This window comes from Strigops habroptila, chromosome 4 (assembly GCF_004027225.2).
Source record: "Strigops habroptila isolate Jane chromosome 4, bStrHab1.2.pri, whole genome shotgun sequence".
NCBI lineage: Eukaryota > Metazoa > Chordata > Aves > Psittaciformes > Psittacidae > Strigops > Strigops habroptila.
Genome location: NC_046358.1, coordinates 39,392,620 through 39,409,862, shown reverse-complemented (window position 1 = coordinate 39,409,862; position 17,243 = coordinate 39,392,620). Strand labels below are relative to the sequence as shown.

At 35.7% G+C, this 17,243-nt stretch overlaps 1 protein-coding gene across 5 annotated transcripts in view; it reads left to right on the top strand.

Moving 5' to 3' along the window:
- NPAS3 (neuronal PAS domain protein 3) overlaps positions 1-17,243 on the top strand; it is a 614,400-nt gene that overhangs the window by 176,537 nt on the left and 420,620 nt on the right. For all 5 annotated transcript variants that reach the window (XM_030482079.1, XM_030482081.1, XM_030482076.1 and 2 more), the window contains one exon: positions 4,568-4,812. In XM_030482079.1, coding sequence (XP_030337939.1) covers positions 4,568-4,812 — 245 coding nt within the window. The remainder of the gene's footprint in view (positions 1-4,567; positions 4,813-17,243) is intronic.

Below are 17,243 nucleotides of genomic sequence, written 5' to 3'. Positions count from 1 at the left end.
AGTACAGTGAAGGTACTATGAAACCTCACTGATTAAGGTCTGTGGGGCTGCGCAGGGGGAGACTGACATCTCTGAGAAGCCTGACCTGGTGGGTCTTGCCTGCATTAGGTTTAAGAGAACAGTGTAGGTGAAATGCAATGTGAGCTGCCTTTCTAAAAGTGGGTAAGCCTGCAATATATCTGCTTCCAAGCTATATTTTGAAGTTGCAGACAGAAATATGTATTTCTAACCACAACTGTTCCTGTTTTCATTCAAAATGCAAACTCTTGGAGTTAAATTATTTTACTGATTTTTACCACCCAAACTGAGACATGGAAGTGAGGTATTGATAATGCTAAAAAATCCTTGCTAATGTACATCAACGCATCTATTGATCTGCTGTAATATGTTTGATTGCCATGATACGCTGCAAAAATTAGGAGCTATGATTGTTCCATCTTTAAAGTGACAGATGATGATCTGTCAAACGTGGAGGTTCTGGGTGTGCACACAGATATGGATGCATGTATATGCTTATGAATATAAAATATCTTAAATGTTGTGACATAAAATATGAAGTAGGTTAAGCTTGGAATGACCACAAGCACAATGAAATCACAAGTGAGTTATGAGTACCAATAAAACTTTTATGCAACACCATATTATCATGTCTTCTGCATCTGCTGTGTCTTCAATAGAAAATCTACTTCAGAAATGTTGTGCACATAATTTTAAAATTATATGGTAGTATTTATTGTACCCTTTCATCTGTAAAAGCCAGAACCCCTTTATATCAGTCCACCTGGAAAGGCCCTAAAAGGAAAAATAATACATAATTTACAAACATGCTATCTAAAATAGCATTAGGTTTCTAGCCATTAAATATCTGGTTTATATGATTCTGCACCTCAGAATTATCAGGAGCTAAGAGCTGAGAACCTCTTAGTCTTTAGTGGACTCTGTATATGGAAATTTTTTGAGAATATGTTCTTAAGGGAATGCATGAAGTATCACCATTATATGATGACAACATCCTTTGATATCGTACCATGATGTGCACTGATCCAAATATCTGACCTCCCTCTCCACAGAAGGCAAAGAGGGAGTGATATACTTCTGGGTATATTTCCCACTGTTGCTTTCTTGTTGGTATAGTGAATAGCATATGTAGATTTGCTTGTCTGTTGGGGAACCTTCTCTATCATGTAAGAGCTCTTAAATGTGCAATGCTTGCCGTCATGGTGCTTTCTGAATGTTTTTGAAATTCATTTAATAAACATGGGTGTAGTTTCCCACACTTGTATTTTTCTCATTAGCAGGATAGCACGCTGGTATTCCTGGGTTTTTGCAACTTGATACTCTAGCAAATTCATTTATGTGACCAAGAACCACCTCTAATCTGAATGTCACCTGACAAGACCCAAGAGGAGTTTTGCTCCTGTGTTGTGTTCTATTGTGAGCTTCACACCCCTCTTTGCTAGCATCCTCTTCGGATTACCAGTGCCAGCACTTTGCTCTGTTAAGAGCATCTGATGATGAAGCTGATGTTGCCTATCAGAATCACAGGTGCCAGAGAAGATTAACAGTGATGTTTAGGCCATATTTAATGAATTCCTGCATCCTGCTGAGGAAATCACTGCTCCCAAATTAAGGATGCATTGTACCAGAATAACAGCAGTGTCCGACACTACAAGTTATTTCCTTAGTGGAATTAATATAGAATAGGAATTAGGACTTCCATGCACATCTTGACAGACACTGTTCCTAAATTTAGCTTAATGTACTGATGCCAAGAGAAGAGTGCTACAAGTTACAAAATCTTTGACTTGAGTCACATGGTGAAGCTCCCACAAATGACAATATACCAAATGGCTAGGAGGAAAAAACATGTTATTTATAATTCTGTTTTTCAGAAGTTTCTTTTATATGTCTGTTATATCAGATCCCCAACCCTTGTAATTTGGGATTTTTTTATTTTTTTATTTTTTTTAATATATGTTTGGCTTTCAAAGGGTGATGTTTACTGACAGAGGTAGACTTACTTTTTAGTTTAACTGACTTCCACTGCACACTTTTAGTGATCCATTAATGCATCATGTAAGTTTACATTGCAGTGTATTACTCAGTATCAGCAATCTCCTGAACCCTATACAGGACTTTGTAAACTGCAGATTCAGTCTTTGATGTTGCTAAGGAATATTCTATCACCAGTCAATTTCTAACCTTTTTTTTTTTTTTTTTTTCTTTCTTGCATAGGGGTAGAGTTAAGTGCATTGGAAAGAAGGTGTGAACCTCTTGGTGCAGACTTTCAGATTAGATCTAGAATCTCAGATCTTCTGGATTTCTGAAACTGGATTAGGGGATATGAGGTCCTCAGGCTTGGGTTCTGGAGAAAAAAAGTGTGGTGACAAGTAGTAAAGGCCATCCCCTGTGCCATAAAAATGAGCTTTAACTTGCAAGCAATTGGGCAGAGGCACTTGCCTGTCTTTCCCTTATGTTACTGTTTTGGGTGTTTAAATTGTATAGGGTATCTTACTTCACTGAAATTAATTTGACAGTTCACATCTCACAGAGGTGTAGCTTTCAAGTGTCTGTATGTACATAAAATACTTCTATTGGCTAATGGACCTTTTGAGGGATTTTACACATCTGTGATGGTAGATATTTTAAATTTGAAATTGGACAGAGATGCATCTGCAACGCGCGTTGTGAAATCTTATTTTTCAGGTATTTTTCTCCTAAAATATAACTTACAAATCTGCCTGCTAGTGGTCTATATAGAGTTCGTAAAGACAAGTATGTACTTCAGAGTGGGATTCAGTAGGATGGTATATCCTGTGGGTAAGGGCATGCTGTTTCCTTCTGTATCTTTACCTCACCATCCCTATTTCTTAGCCAGGCTTTTTAAATATAATTTCTATTAGTGTAGAAGTATGTAGGGAATATAATTTGTTAGGCATTCTCAGGGAAGGGTGATGGAGGGATTTCATTTGTGTTTTAAGAGCCCAGCTGATCTGCTCTGTCAAGTCTGAGGTGGCAGCCATGAAAATGCAGGCGGTTAAGAATATTAAAATAAGAAAACCTTTAAATTATTTCCAAATTAGAAAGATACGTACATAGAGGTCTCGGAATCATGGTAGTATATTTGTGTGTCTGAATGCTACTGATCTACTTCGTATGCCAGAGAGCTTTTGTAGATCTGGCCATTATGATAAAATCCAGAGTTTCAGGAAGAGCTGTGGAAGCTTGAGGGGGAAGTATTTGCTGTTCCATTATATACTGGTTGAGTTCTAGCTCTGTTGTAAGCCAATTACTAGTTAATGGAATTGTGGTTGTAGCTTCATTAAATAAATAAATAAATGAAGCAAAGGAAAGGTAAGAGTCTTTGTGAGGGACAAGAACAGTTTCTACTCACCTTATGCAGTGCTTGGCAGACACCAACCCCAGCATCAGCACCAACCTCTATGTGTCAAGGCAGAAGTATGGACAAGGTTATCATATCCTGAGGCGAACACTCTGCTCTGACTCGATTAAGAAATAAAAAAATAAAAAAAGAATGTTTAAACCTCTCATTAAAACAAAGAGGCAATATCTGTTCTTTGTAGTATCTACGCATTGACTCCTAATCTTTTGGGAAGCGTACTGTACGTTTCTGCCCCAAACCATTAAAAAAAATTAATCCAACTGAAACTTGAGTTTCCTTTGAATTTCAGAGAAAGGTCAGGAGAAGACCCCAGTGGCATTCAACAGTTTTACACCAATTAAACAAATAGCCCAGGAGTAAAATCTGAGTTACCTTTAGGTGTTGCATATGGGTCGCAGTAAGTGATACAGTGATGCAACAGGACTAAATGAACGTCTTTGGATTTCCATCTGCTCAGTGGGAAGCAAAACGTCCTTGCTGACCAAAAAGTTGTCAGTCTGACATGGATGTATTAGTGAGTTACGATCAGAAATGTGAAGCACGTAACAGTATTAACTGCTTGCTCACGCTTCTGACAAAGGTTACTGTTTCCACAGCAAGGGCAGGTGGACTCAACTCATAAAGACCAGCTTCATGAAACCCAAGAAGTTATTATGCCAGACTTAAACTTCTGTGGCTCAGAACCTGTTTGGTCATCTTGGCTGCACTGCAACCCCTGTCAGAAGTGGCACACACTTCAGTGATCTGCTTCTAACTTCCTTTTCCTAAGAGTCACAATTTGGCACAAATTCAGACAAAAGTGGGTTAGGAGAAGTGATGGCATTTATGCAGATAAACCCCACATGTACACAGCGTTCTTGGGAATCTTTCCTTTCAGCTTGCAGCAGAAAAAGGAAGGGCAGGCTAAGAAGAAAGTGGCTGAAATGAGCTAAGAGTAGTTACTTAATATGTTGGCTACCACTGAAGCTCAAAGATTATCATCAGTTTTAATCATTCAAAGACTGGAGTACCATTAAATATATCCTAAGGTCTGTACATCCATACACAACAACATTTTGAAAATGTGGTAATTTGGATAGAAGACCATTAGTGAAAAAGCACATAGGTTAAATGTGACAGAATGCTAATATTGATGAATGTCCTGCTGTGTTTATTTTCTTCCAGTTTACAAGCTCTGAGGAAGGAAAAGTCCAGAGATGCTGCTCGCTCTCGCCGGGGAAAGGAGAATTTTGAATTCTATGAGTTGGCAAAGTTGTTGCCACTGCCTGCAGCCATTACCAGCCAGCTTGACAAGGCATCCATCATCCGACTTACAATTAGCTATCTGAAAATGCGGGACTTTGCTAATCAAGGCGATCCTCCATGGAACTTGAGAATGGAAGGACCTCCACCTAATACATCAGTAAAAGGTATGGAGTAAATATGTTGTGTAGTATTGAATATGGCAGCCTTTAGTAACCTCTAAGTTGAAATTTTTACCATCATCCTTTCTTCTTTCCCTGCATATCAAATCCTTTAAAGGGATACAAATGTGGAAATCTGAGGTCTGCATGAGAAAGACAGCATGTGAAGGTGAAATAAACCTCTTATTTATTTTTTTTTTAATAACGAACTAATTGCTGTACCTGTTACAGCTGTACGCTGGGTGACAGAGAGTAAATTGTTTAAAGTTATTTAGCAATTATGGTATTGCATTGTTTAGGATCTTATATAAGGATGCACTTAAGAGGAGCATGGCATTATTCCTTCGGAATAAGGATGCAATCTCTTCATTCTCTGCCTAAACCTTAAAGGTAGAATCATGTATTTCTGAAGATGGAGAGCAGCACATCCAAATATTTAAATCTTCAGGTTAGAGAGTAGGATTTCATTTATCCTTTTGTAACATGTATAGAAATTATTTTGACTTCTGAGCCAGTAGGCGTCTATCAACATTTCAGCCAAAATAGACTGTTTTCAATATTAAACACTCTTTTCACACTCAAACAAGCAGTTGGGCAGCAAAATCAATGTTTTAGACATGAGTTGCCACAAAAGTCAAGTAATAGAGGAATCGGTTATTTTAGTGGCTAAATAATCCTAAGCCAGTAGTTCTAAATAGTGTTTCCAAAGACTTGTCTAAACTGGATGTTTTTTTGTAATTTTTTACTTATGCTACTTACATAGATGAATGTGATCCTGCTGTCTTTTAAATTAGGGAGCAAGTTCATTAACACAAATCAAAGTTACCAAAACCTGGGAATTGTGGTTGTCCTGGCTTTGACAGCACTGAAAAACTACCCTGTCTTATTTTAGCCTCTGATCTGATCTCATAGTTTAGAGGAAACTTATTTTGGGAAGAGGCATATGAGAATTTAGCTCTTCATATTTTATTTTTTTTTTTCCACATGTTATGAATCTTAAGCTCTTAATCTACACTAAAATAGATAGATTGAATATAGCATGAGGCAAAAGAAAAAGCCACCTTTAAGGTTGGAGGGAGGAGGGGGATAATAGAATCTTATTTATCAGCCTACAACCGTCGATGAATGGTTACTGGTATTGATGGTGCAAAGGGCTTTTACTTGCTCTTCCATATATGGAAACAATATTAGTTAAGGAAAGTTATAATTTTCAGTGGATGGAGATAGACATGGAAGGAAAAAACCAAGGGACTTTCGGGCTGATGATTTAGTAGCTGGATATATTTGCGTCATTTCATAAATTTCATTTATATTATCTGCCACATCATACATAATTTTCATGGAGGAAAAAAAAAAGGTGATAATTACATCATACAGAGCATAAGTATAACATGGTTTATCAGGCTTCTGATATAATATGCAAATGTTACCCATTTTTTTCAGGTTCAGAGTTTATTCTCAGGCAACTAAACAGTTTTTCAAGGTGGATGTAAAGTGGACTCAGCTGTATGATCTATGATCTGTCTGTTGATCTGTCTGTTAAAATAAATAATTCTTCCCCAAATTCCTGTAACTAACAGACATACAGTGCTTCTACAAGCTGTCCTGTATTACAGGAAGTCTGATCTCTGCAGATATCTGTGTATGTTTTCAGAGTATCTGGGATCTGTTTTTCATTATCCTCTTGTGGAATATATACCTGAATACTGAAGCTTCCTTTTTCTGTGAAGATTCTAATGAAGAAAGGAATTTTAAGGGAGAACAAAACCGCATTAGATAACATAAATAGTTTTGCCTAGATTAACATGTTTCTTCCTATAAAAAAGATAGATAAACATTTAATGTCTTTTCACTTTAATTGATATAATATTCCTGCTCCTCTGCCCATCTAGTGATATAGTTCCTACTCCTACGGGCGTAAGGGGCATGGAGGAGCTGAGGAAGGATTTTTGCTTTTTCTTTTTTCCCTTTCTCCTTTTTTTTTTTCTTCCTTGTTTGAGTACTTAGCTTTATACTGAGTAGGATTGTATTATTTATGTGTCAGTATATCAAAATAATGCTTGATGAAACAGTGTTTCATTGTACAATTCCCCATAAGCAGGTTTAACTGTATAGTGCAGGTATATTTTATTACTTCACTAGATCTCCTTACATAGAAACTTGTTAACACATTCCAATCAAACATTCATGAAATTACTTCAAAAGAAATTCCTTTTCATTTATTAAAGTTGCTTTTTGCTGCCCTTGAAGAAGTTCATATGGATAAACAAGCTCACATAAATAGCTTGCAGCTTCACATGAAGTATGGTTGATAATCCTACAATAAAACACTAGACATTATATTTGTGCATGCCCAAGCGATCTCCTGAATAGACTTAAAGGTATTTGGAAAATTATGTGATAGGTATTTAGGTTGTGTAGGCAACTGCTTTTTTTTTTTCCTCTCTCTTCCCTCAAATGTGCTGGTCTGCTTGTGTTAATAATTAAATTTCAAAGCTTAGTTTTAAATTTCTCCCCAAATACTGTACAGCAATTTAATAATTTCAAATGGAAGATCCCTTACTCTGCCCTGTATTTATCACAGCTTTTCTTAAAAGTCTGTAAAGGCTGATGAGTTTGTTTTCTTATGCGTATTGTGTAGCGATCACTACAAGTTGTGCTTGCAAATGAACACTTAGGTAACTCCATATAATATTTTCAAAGTCAATTACTTCGTGGAAATATCTTGAGCAATTGGAAAGTAACAGATAGATAGTTTTCTCCTTTATTTTAGAAATATCTGTATTGTTATAATACAGATCAAATCTACAATGAACAGTATGCATTATTCAAGAAATGACCAGGCATTCTCAGCAGTGTTTCAGTTAAATAACTGATGATTGTAACCTTTAAAGAAATCTCATTGTAGTGACTATTGGTAAATCATTTCTCCATTCATAGTAATCTTTATTTAGAGGCTACCTAGAAGCCATTATATGTTTTATTAATCTTAAAAACAATAGCCGATGATTTGACATTTGCTAAAAAATGGATAAATTTTCCATTTTCTAATACAGAAGACATCAGTCAATTTTTTTGGTATATTGTCTAAGGCTTTCTGTACATAGGAAGCATTAGTCCTTGTAAACAAATACACACACAACTTATAGCAGATGAGTTTAAAGATTACAGTTCTTGAAGACCAGAACATGATTCTCATGTGGCAGAAAATAGTCAAAAAGTTGTTTATACTCACTTGGAATAAAATTGTTATTCTTCGCATAGTACATACAATTTGTTATGAATAACAGTACTATTCTCTGCTGTTTCCATCCCTCCAAAAGTCTTTGACTCCCACTATTTAAGGGGCGTGTTTTGAGGAGAGCAGTAAATGAGCTGCTGATCAATTTTTTTGCACTCAAAAGTGAGTTTTCTGAAAGTTCTGATCTGGGAATGATAGTATTTTTATAGTATATACTGTGCGTTCAGACCCTAAGCAGTGCTTCGCATAGCATGGCACTTGAGTCCTCCTGTGCATTCTGATTGCCTGACCCATGCCAGGCCCTGTAGTCCTTTTCCAACATCAAACTCTTTTATAAGAACTTTCATATTTTGGAGTATTGTCTTCAAATGATTAACTCCAAATTTCTCTATGTTCTTTAGCACTGGCTGTTGCTGAAAGTGTTCAAAGATCTCTTTACGTTCTTTTTCCACTATGTCATAGATGTTTTTACCAAGCCGTATTTTCTTCCTTTTTTTTCAAGTGAAGGGAGAGGAGTGTGAGGCACCATGATGGTCTTTGGTGTGTTGAATGTGTTTGGCTTATATAAAGACCATGTATTTCCTTTTTGGACAGTCTTTGCTGAATGGCATGACGTATGGAAACTACAGTACATAAAACAACTTTGGGCATGTTTTTTCTTTGAATGAAAAAAGTAATTGTAGAATTATCCACAATCTCAAGTTATAAGTGAGTTTATCATGAGCTTTTTTTTTTTTTTTAAGCCAAATTGTTACATTTTACATTACATAAGTGAGATAATCTTACTTCTACTGTAAGAGAAGAGGTGAATGAGAGATTCTAGCTGAGGAGTGAAGAGGGCTTCAATAAATAGTACTGACTGAAGCCCTGAAGAGGGCTTCAATAAATAGTACTGACTGAAGAATGTCACTTTTAGTTTAGCCATCTCTGCTTTTAGTGTTGCATGATCTGCAGTTAGGTAGTTTTACAAATCTGTATTCTGGGTTAATATGTATCAGTATGAAAAGAAATCAGATGCTGTTAGAAGTGTTTGAGTTGAACTGAAATATTTCTTGTCCAAATTGTTCTTGTCCAATGTAACTAAATATGACTGATGTGTTGCTTGTAGTAAAGCATTCAATGTTACTTCGATACTGCATTGCTAATGAAATAAAAAAATAAATTAAAAAAGGTTTTGATAATCACAAGAAGAAAAAAAATACGCTTTAAAACAAAATTATGCCTGTTTCCTTAAAGCTGGCATGTTTTTCAAAGGATCCATTCTTAACATAAATAAAGTCTGTAAGTATAGGTTCAAAACAGACTTGGAATATCGTACCTACCATACTATGGAACTTGAGGTTGAGAAAATAAGTCCAGCGCTTTGAATTCTCTGGAAAGGAAAATGAGCAATAATGATAATTGGAAAGCATGGTAATTGTTATCCAAAATGTCAAGTGGGATTACTTTCGTTAATTTAAATACCTTTTTCTAATAATTTTTATGCTGGATATGTATGCATTTTTAAGAGATAAATAAATGGTTCTCTTCTAAATGATCTCATTGTGGATACCCTTTAAATAACATTACCTGTTGTTAGCCTTTTATATTCTAAACCGAGTGCTGTCTTCTGAGCAGGAGATGCAAGATAGTACAAGCCTTTCCCAACAAAATCACTCAAGCCTTCTACTAAGACCCAGCTTCTCTACCGAACCACTGCACAGTTGTCTTGGGGAAACAATCTACAGGGGCAAAGAAATATGAGTTATTTTCTTCCTCAGTGTTTGTGGCCTAAGACAATGTTTTTCACTGTTAGACATGAAAAGGTCAATCAGAAGAAAACAGTATAATGCAGCTTAGTTGGCAGTATTGCTTGTTATGAAAAGGGTCTCTGAATCTTGCCATCCCACTTGGTGTGGAACTTCTGTTCTTGTGCTGAAGAATTCTGTAATTTATTTCTCCCTATCTTGCAGGCATTTTTCTCATGAGAATCTGATTCCTGTTTATGTGTAGGCCACTATAAAGTGCTCTGACTGCGTACCAGTATCAAACACTGATTGCAAACATAATGTCTATCCATTATAAACCTGTTTATGTGGCCATAGGGACAGTGCACCGTAGGAGTAGGTAGCTTAGTCATCAAGCTATCACATAGGTTAGAGAAAAAGATGATTAGGTGTTATTTGAATGTAGGAAATGAGGGCTGGAAATTTCAGACAGGCAGTGGTAAAACATTAATGTTCTTTGTGAGAATTATTGATGGTTTTCTAGTATGAAAGATATGGAACCCAAAATGAGCTAGCTCTGTTTGAATCTCATTGTGATAGATAAGATGAATTGAATACTGGACTTAGAGTTGATGGTTGCCTAGTGACAAGTGATCATGACCTGATTGCTTTCAATCTCTGTAAGTGGAGGAGGGTGCTAACCAATATACTCAGTGCTTTTGAGGGACTAATTGCCTAATGGGGAATCTTACATCTGAAATTGATTGTGAGGAAATATTTTGATGGAAAAATTAGTATAAAAGTTGACTAGAGTGCTTAAAGAAAAAATTATGAAATGCTGGTTTCCAATGCACCTGAAAATTGTAAAACTGCATTCTTCTTCAGAATGAAAGTGAAATCACTAATGTTAAAAAAATACGTATTTATGTAAAACTTTGTGAATAAACTGGAAATATATAGCAATTCAGAAAATCTAGAATGTCTGAGGTGCAGAAGGTGAAAAGTAGAGATTTTAAAGAGATAGTAGAGATATTAAAGAAAAATCGGGCAGGATTAGGAAACTTAAAAAAAGATTAGATTTATGTGTATAAGAAATGGGAAGGATTCTGGCAATGGTATAGGCTCATTAGCAGTAGTGTATAGTAAAACCTCTATTGATGCAGCAAAGGCAGGAGAGCTTGATAGAGGTTTATTTAAGTGCTTTCCTGGGAAGAATACATTCTAAGGGTCTTTATAGTTCAATGGCAGTGTTCAGGGAGCATATGTAATCACAGCCATCCGCAGTACAAACACCTGGGGAGAAGAGTTTGGCTGTTGGGAGTTCATAGTTTGGTGGACTTTGCAGTGTCAGGTTTAGATTTACAGTTGGGACTCAATGATCTTAAAGGTCTTTTCCAACATAAATGATTGTATGATTCTATGATTCTATATCATATCTTCTTGATCTAAATGGATTTATTATACCTTCTTGTGCATTCTGTCATCTAATTTGCTCCTTCTTGATTCTCCTTTAACCTCCTCCTGAAAAAGCATTCTGCTGCTGGAATCCAAATGCCTGAGTCCCAAGAGTGAGGCTTCAAGAGCAGCCTGCTCTGTGTTTGAGTCATACCCATACATGATGAATGCTGTCTCTGTCTCGTTGGGGAAACAAGAAATATTTCTTTAGTATCTGAAATAAACTTTAAAAGTACTTGAAAATCAAAAGGGCATAATTCTTAGATGTGCTGAAAAAAGCAGATCTTCCCAACAGAGTAGGGAAACCCCTGACATTTTAGTAATATCCACTGGCATTGCCCCACAGTGGTTGCCACAGTTCTGTATTGCTTTGATAACTTACCTGCCACAGCACAAGCAAGAGACTCTGAAACTCTTGGGCATCATCATCCTGAATCCCAGCTTGCAATGTTTCTCAGATATTCCAGAACTGTGGAATAAATTCTCTGTCCTCAAACAAGGATCAGGATACCTCTGATATTAGGCTGATACAATTTTTAGCATCATCCACTCTTTGCAGTTGTGAAGTTTGCAGTATTGAGCTGTCTTAGCCTCAAAGCAGTTGTAGGCAAAATACTGGAAAAATCCCTCCACTAAAGGGAAAAAAGTAAGATCATATATTTTTTCAACAAACATGGGTAAATGGAAAGTAATTCTTATAAAACAAACCCAGCTTAATTCTCTGACCTTGCGAGTCCAGTTGACTAGGATACGCATTGTATACCAAAGTATTTGTGAGTCATTTGACTTTCTAGTGTGTAAGAATTATGGTTTTAAAATACTGGAAGAACTTTATATTGTCAAAATGAACCTAAACACATTAACTGTATAAGTGACTGATCTTGCAAAGAAGATCAAAATGAAAGTTACTATTAATAAATGAGTTTCCCTGTTGTTTTTGCAGAAACCAGTCTGGGCATGACCATCAGTGAACTGGGACTAAACATGGCAAAAGTGCAGATTTAAAACTTGCAAATTATAATCTGTGCATTTTAGTAAATCAAACCTCCCAAAATTTATTTCAGTATAATGAAATTGAAATTATTAATATTATTACTAATATTATTATCATCATCTTTTCTGCCCTCAACTCCAGCCTACTGGTTGTTGCTTTGTAGTTAATTTTGTTAAAAGGCTTTGAAAGGTTTTGTTTTGTTTTCCTTGTGATGCAGAACAGGAATGATGGGAAAAGCATTTCAAGTTCAGCTCTCTGTCTTTGCACAAACAAAGGCATAAAAAGAATCTGCCTGATCCTTGCAGTTCTGCTAGTAGAAATGAATAGAATGATTTACTTTCTTATGTGCTTTATTTGTATTGTAAAAAGTTCTATCCATCACTTCTGTGGAGACACAAAACATTTGCTGCTGGTAACAAATTAATACTCTTTCTAAAATGTTGTCAATTAGATGTCAGTCCCTGGAAGAGTTGTTTATTGTTAGAACTCCACCTTACTACCTAACAATTAAATAGGAAAACAACCAAACAGAAAGTGTTTTTAAGAGCAAGAAAATAGAACAGGTGACTTCAATGTCTTTTCTCTCACTCCCAGTCATACTGTATTTCCATTCTATTACACTGCAATTCATCTTCCTTTTTCTCTTGTGCTGTTGCACTGACTCGGTCATTTAAGCATTTTCATTATGTTCTTTTAATACAGTTTATTTTTCTTATCAATTTTTTATTTTTACTTTTTTCTTTGAGTCCTTAGCTCAAACACAGAATATGCATAATGTCTTCCTCTTGTTGTCGGCTTCTGGCACTGACTCCTTTTTGTAGTTCTGTATTTTACCTGTACATGTTCACACTCTCAATGCAGTCTTGTAATGAAAACAACCTGGTGAAGAATATTAATATTTAAAAGAGACCCCAAAACACTTTTTAACTTTTCACTTAATTCTTCCTCTTTTCAATGTGCATATCTTTTTGTGCACAGTAAGTGCCTTACTCTGTCATTCAAAATTGACTCTTGAGTTGAGAACACACCTTCCTCATTCTGTCTAAAAGATGGTGGTTGGTGTCATTATAATTCATGGTTGAGAATATTGGCTGAGTATTGGCTAAGTGGCTTTTGTTAAAAGTATTGGGTTTAGACTTGCAGAAGTAAATATGTCAGGGGGAGAATAGTATCGACAGTTGCACTGACTCCAGCCTTGGCAGTGGTGGTAAAATAAGCCAGGGAAAACTTTCAATTAAAACCAAGTATATTTCTCATCATTATGTAGTGGTATGGATTTTCGTCCAGTAGAAATTTCTATGTAAAAGTCAGTGCCACAACAGTCCACTTTTCCAAGATCTTAATAAAATGTTTCCATATGATTTTTTTTGTTTTATGTTTTATATTGCATGGGTTAGCTCCAGGTGGTCTTTTTTAGAAGCATGAATATGTTAAATTATATGTGCAGTCTACATAACTTTTTCAAATAATGCACATGATGGGGTTAGCCAATTACAGATGTGCAATAAACTCGGTATGCCAAAACTGCTTGTTCTGCTTTTTGCTTTTAGTAATCAGAAACAGACAAAAACTAAACTGCTGTAGTTTTTGATATGTAAAATGAGAAAAGGCTGTTGCTCTCTGTAGATTGCAATATCTGATAGAACTTTTGTTTGTCTTTTTATTTGTCCTTTTCTGAAGAAAAGTGTCTTTGTTATGAAGAGTGTTTTGGACAGAGCCTCAGTAAAGCTTCTTACTGTGGTGCTCCATTTTGCAAATGAAAGCAATCGAGGAATTGGATCTTGTGGTTGGATTTAACAGTTTCAGTATATCTGTCATACCTTAGTCTCCTCAGCTGAGCAGAGAATGTAAGAACATACTGAAAGTGCTACTAATTTCATAGAGTTTAGCCTTTGTTTCTTCTATTAATGTAATTTAGTGGTTTGCTGGGTCATCTGAACTTCTACCTTATATCTTCAGCTGCTGCTTTTAGACCTTGTTCGGTCTGTTGTGAATATGATTAATACATCTATATGAAGAGCTGAAGAGATAGATTAACTAACTGATAATGAATGTAACAGAGACCTTTGAAAACCAAACAAACAAAAAAACCCAGACAGGGAGCCATATTAATGTGTAGATATGAGGGGAAAAAAGCAGGGTAAATGAATGGACTTTTATAATATTAGTTTTACGAAGAATTGCATCACTCTATATTACAAGTAAAAAATTATGAGAAAATATTTTGTCTGAAGTGAAAGAAACACACAAACACACTTTTTTTTTTTTAATTGGAAAAAGTAAATCTATGTTTCCCATATATTTTGTTTGTGCTTATGTTTTTATTAGTATTTTCTGAAGTGACTGTCTCGATATTTGGAGTAAATAATAGTCATGTCTCTGGAAGTGAAGTTTGAAGTATTGGATTTAATAATAATTCTTATTTTCATATAATAGTAATATTAGATACCTGTGGTCAACAGAGCGAGATTTAGATGCTGAAGGTAGACCCAGAAATTTTAAAAACCAAAGTGCAGTAATTTTATATCTTATAATATGCAAGTATAACCACAGTTTGACCAAAGTTTGACCACAATATCAACGCAGCTTAATTTCTGCAACTATTCTCTTTGAAGCCAGAGGAAGGAAATCGAGTTTCCACCAAATCCCTGTGCTCTTGTGGTCTCCCATTTCAATCAGGGATATAAAGTAGAATACAATGAATCCATAGCAAAGACTTTCCCAGGACATTAGAGAGATCAGTAAAAACTGTTTTCATTAGCTGTCTGTAATTAAAGAACACCCTTCATAGAGAGCTTACAGTTTAGAGGACCTGTAAGCCTCTGTATCTATCTGAGATTGTGAGCAAAATAAGAATCTCCACACAGTTGGGGACTTAGGTGTTTTAAAATAAGAAACATCTTTTCTGTTTGTTTACTAGCTTTTAAGCCAAGGAGAATATTTTTATTTTTACTTTCACAGGTTTTAGTCATACTATGATTTCTGGTCCTAAGGAAGGAAAGGCAGGCAAATCCCTAATAAACTACTTAACTGCAGCTGTTCCACAGTCCTCCTCATAAATGGAGCTGTTATTGAATGCTTACCTTAATTTCAGTGCTTGAGCACGTCACTCGCTGTAATTCTTAGAGTTAGCTGAGTGCATCTGCACAAGCATGTGTCTGTTGTCACTTTGTGTTCTACTTGTATCATATAAAAATTGGTTTTGTTTTGCTTTGCATGGGGTGGTACCACATGCAAGTACAAAATACCATGTCTCATTTCATGATCTGGAAAGTCATTAAGTACATATTCATAATCATAAAAGGAAGAGGGAGAAATATTTTTGTTGGCATTTTTATACATATAGACTATTCCCAAAGACTACCTATAGCAAGGAGAATAATATTGTCAACATTACCTCACTTCAGATCTTACAGAAAGCCACAGTTGTGTAAAGATTTAGGAAAAATCAGTTGTTTTTCTGTTTGCTTTTTTAAGTACATATGACATTTCTACAACTGTCAGAGCAACTCTACATTTATATATCCCCTTTCAAATTTGAACTGCTGTGTATGCTAGCTGTTTCTCATTCTCTTGATGAAGCAGAACAGTGCTGATGATACTAATAGAGAAATTGAGGCATATACAGATTTAGGGCTAGCTTTTCAAAAGAACGCAGCACCCCAACTGGGGCCAGGTTTCAAAAGATCTCTGATCCTATTCAGCAACAAAATAAATAGCCAGATTTACAAAAGATTTCAGCACTTTGGTAATCTGATCATAAGAAACAGCTGCTGAGCACATTTGCAAAGCCAGCCAAGTGACTTGTTCAATATCACATGGGAAGAGTGTGGTAGAGCAGGGAATAGAGCCCTTTTCCTGTGTTCCAGGACTGAGACTCCAGTTCTTAAGCAATAACGCTATATTCATGTCCTGTGCAAGAATACTGTATTTAATGAGCTTTTCATTAGAAAATTTAACCCATGTCTTTGAGGAGATAAGTTTTCAGAATAACGTTAAAATTTATACTCAGGGTGGATACAGAAGCAATCAGATAGGAGGACTATTGCTAATTCATTTTATATTAAATCTCTGTGTTATATAATAATATACTATAATATAAACATAATATATAATAATTATTATATTATAATATAATTATATATAGTCTTAATTGGGTATATCTTATTAAAAGTCCCTTCAGTATTTTTTAAAGATTTCATAGTCCATTGCCAATTTTTCAAGTGTCACAAGAAAAAACACAGCAACTAGGGATTCTGAAATAACCTGCAGAAGCCTGTAGCACGTGTATTGTATAGCAAGTCCAGGTGTGATTTCTGTGGGCCACACCCTTGTACCACATTCTGAAGGCATAGTATTTATTTTTATTTACATTTTAAATGTTTCTTTTGTCCCTTCCTAGAGATTAAGAAATGGGGTGTTTAGTTTTCTTCTGAAGATAAATATTTTTGTTGTTTATTTAATGCTTTAATACACTGTTTTCTCTTTACCCTTATATGTCAAGCTGTTTCTGCTTATTTTGTGCATAAATGCTGATACTCTTCTTGTCCTGCTCTCTGCAGTTTCTGTCTCTGTGCTCTTTTTTATTCTGTTATTCTTTTGCTGCAGCATCCTATCCTGAAGACTTAAAGGGCAAGTTTTCTTTCACAGGTATTGCTAAGGAACTAAGAGGAAAATTAAAGTCTCACCTAACCTCATCATACATTTTGCTTTTGTTGGTTTCTTCAACAGCCTACTAGACACTGTTGATTCTCCATTGGCCTCATTAAATATAAAGGAACTGTATTCTTCATACAGACAGCTATGTTGAGAGGCCATTTGGTGGCCTTTAGACTAAAAAATCCAAGGTTTTACAAGGTCTACAAGGTCTACATATTGGCTCACCCATCATTACCTTGGAGTCAGCCCAACAGATGTTCCTTGAAAGAAGCATCAGGCAATGCCAGTGCTCAAACAGCTTTCCAGTGTGTGCTTACTGGCATTTCGATGTAATTTGGTCTCCAGCAGTGATGATGCCAGACAATGAATGTGGCATGGGATG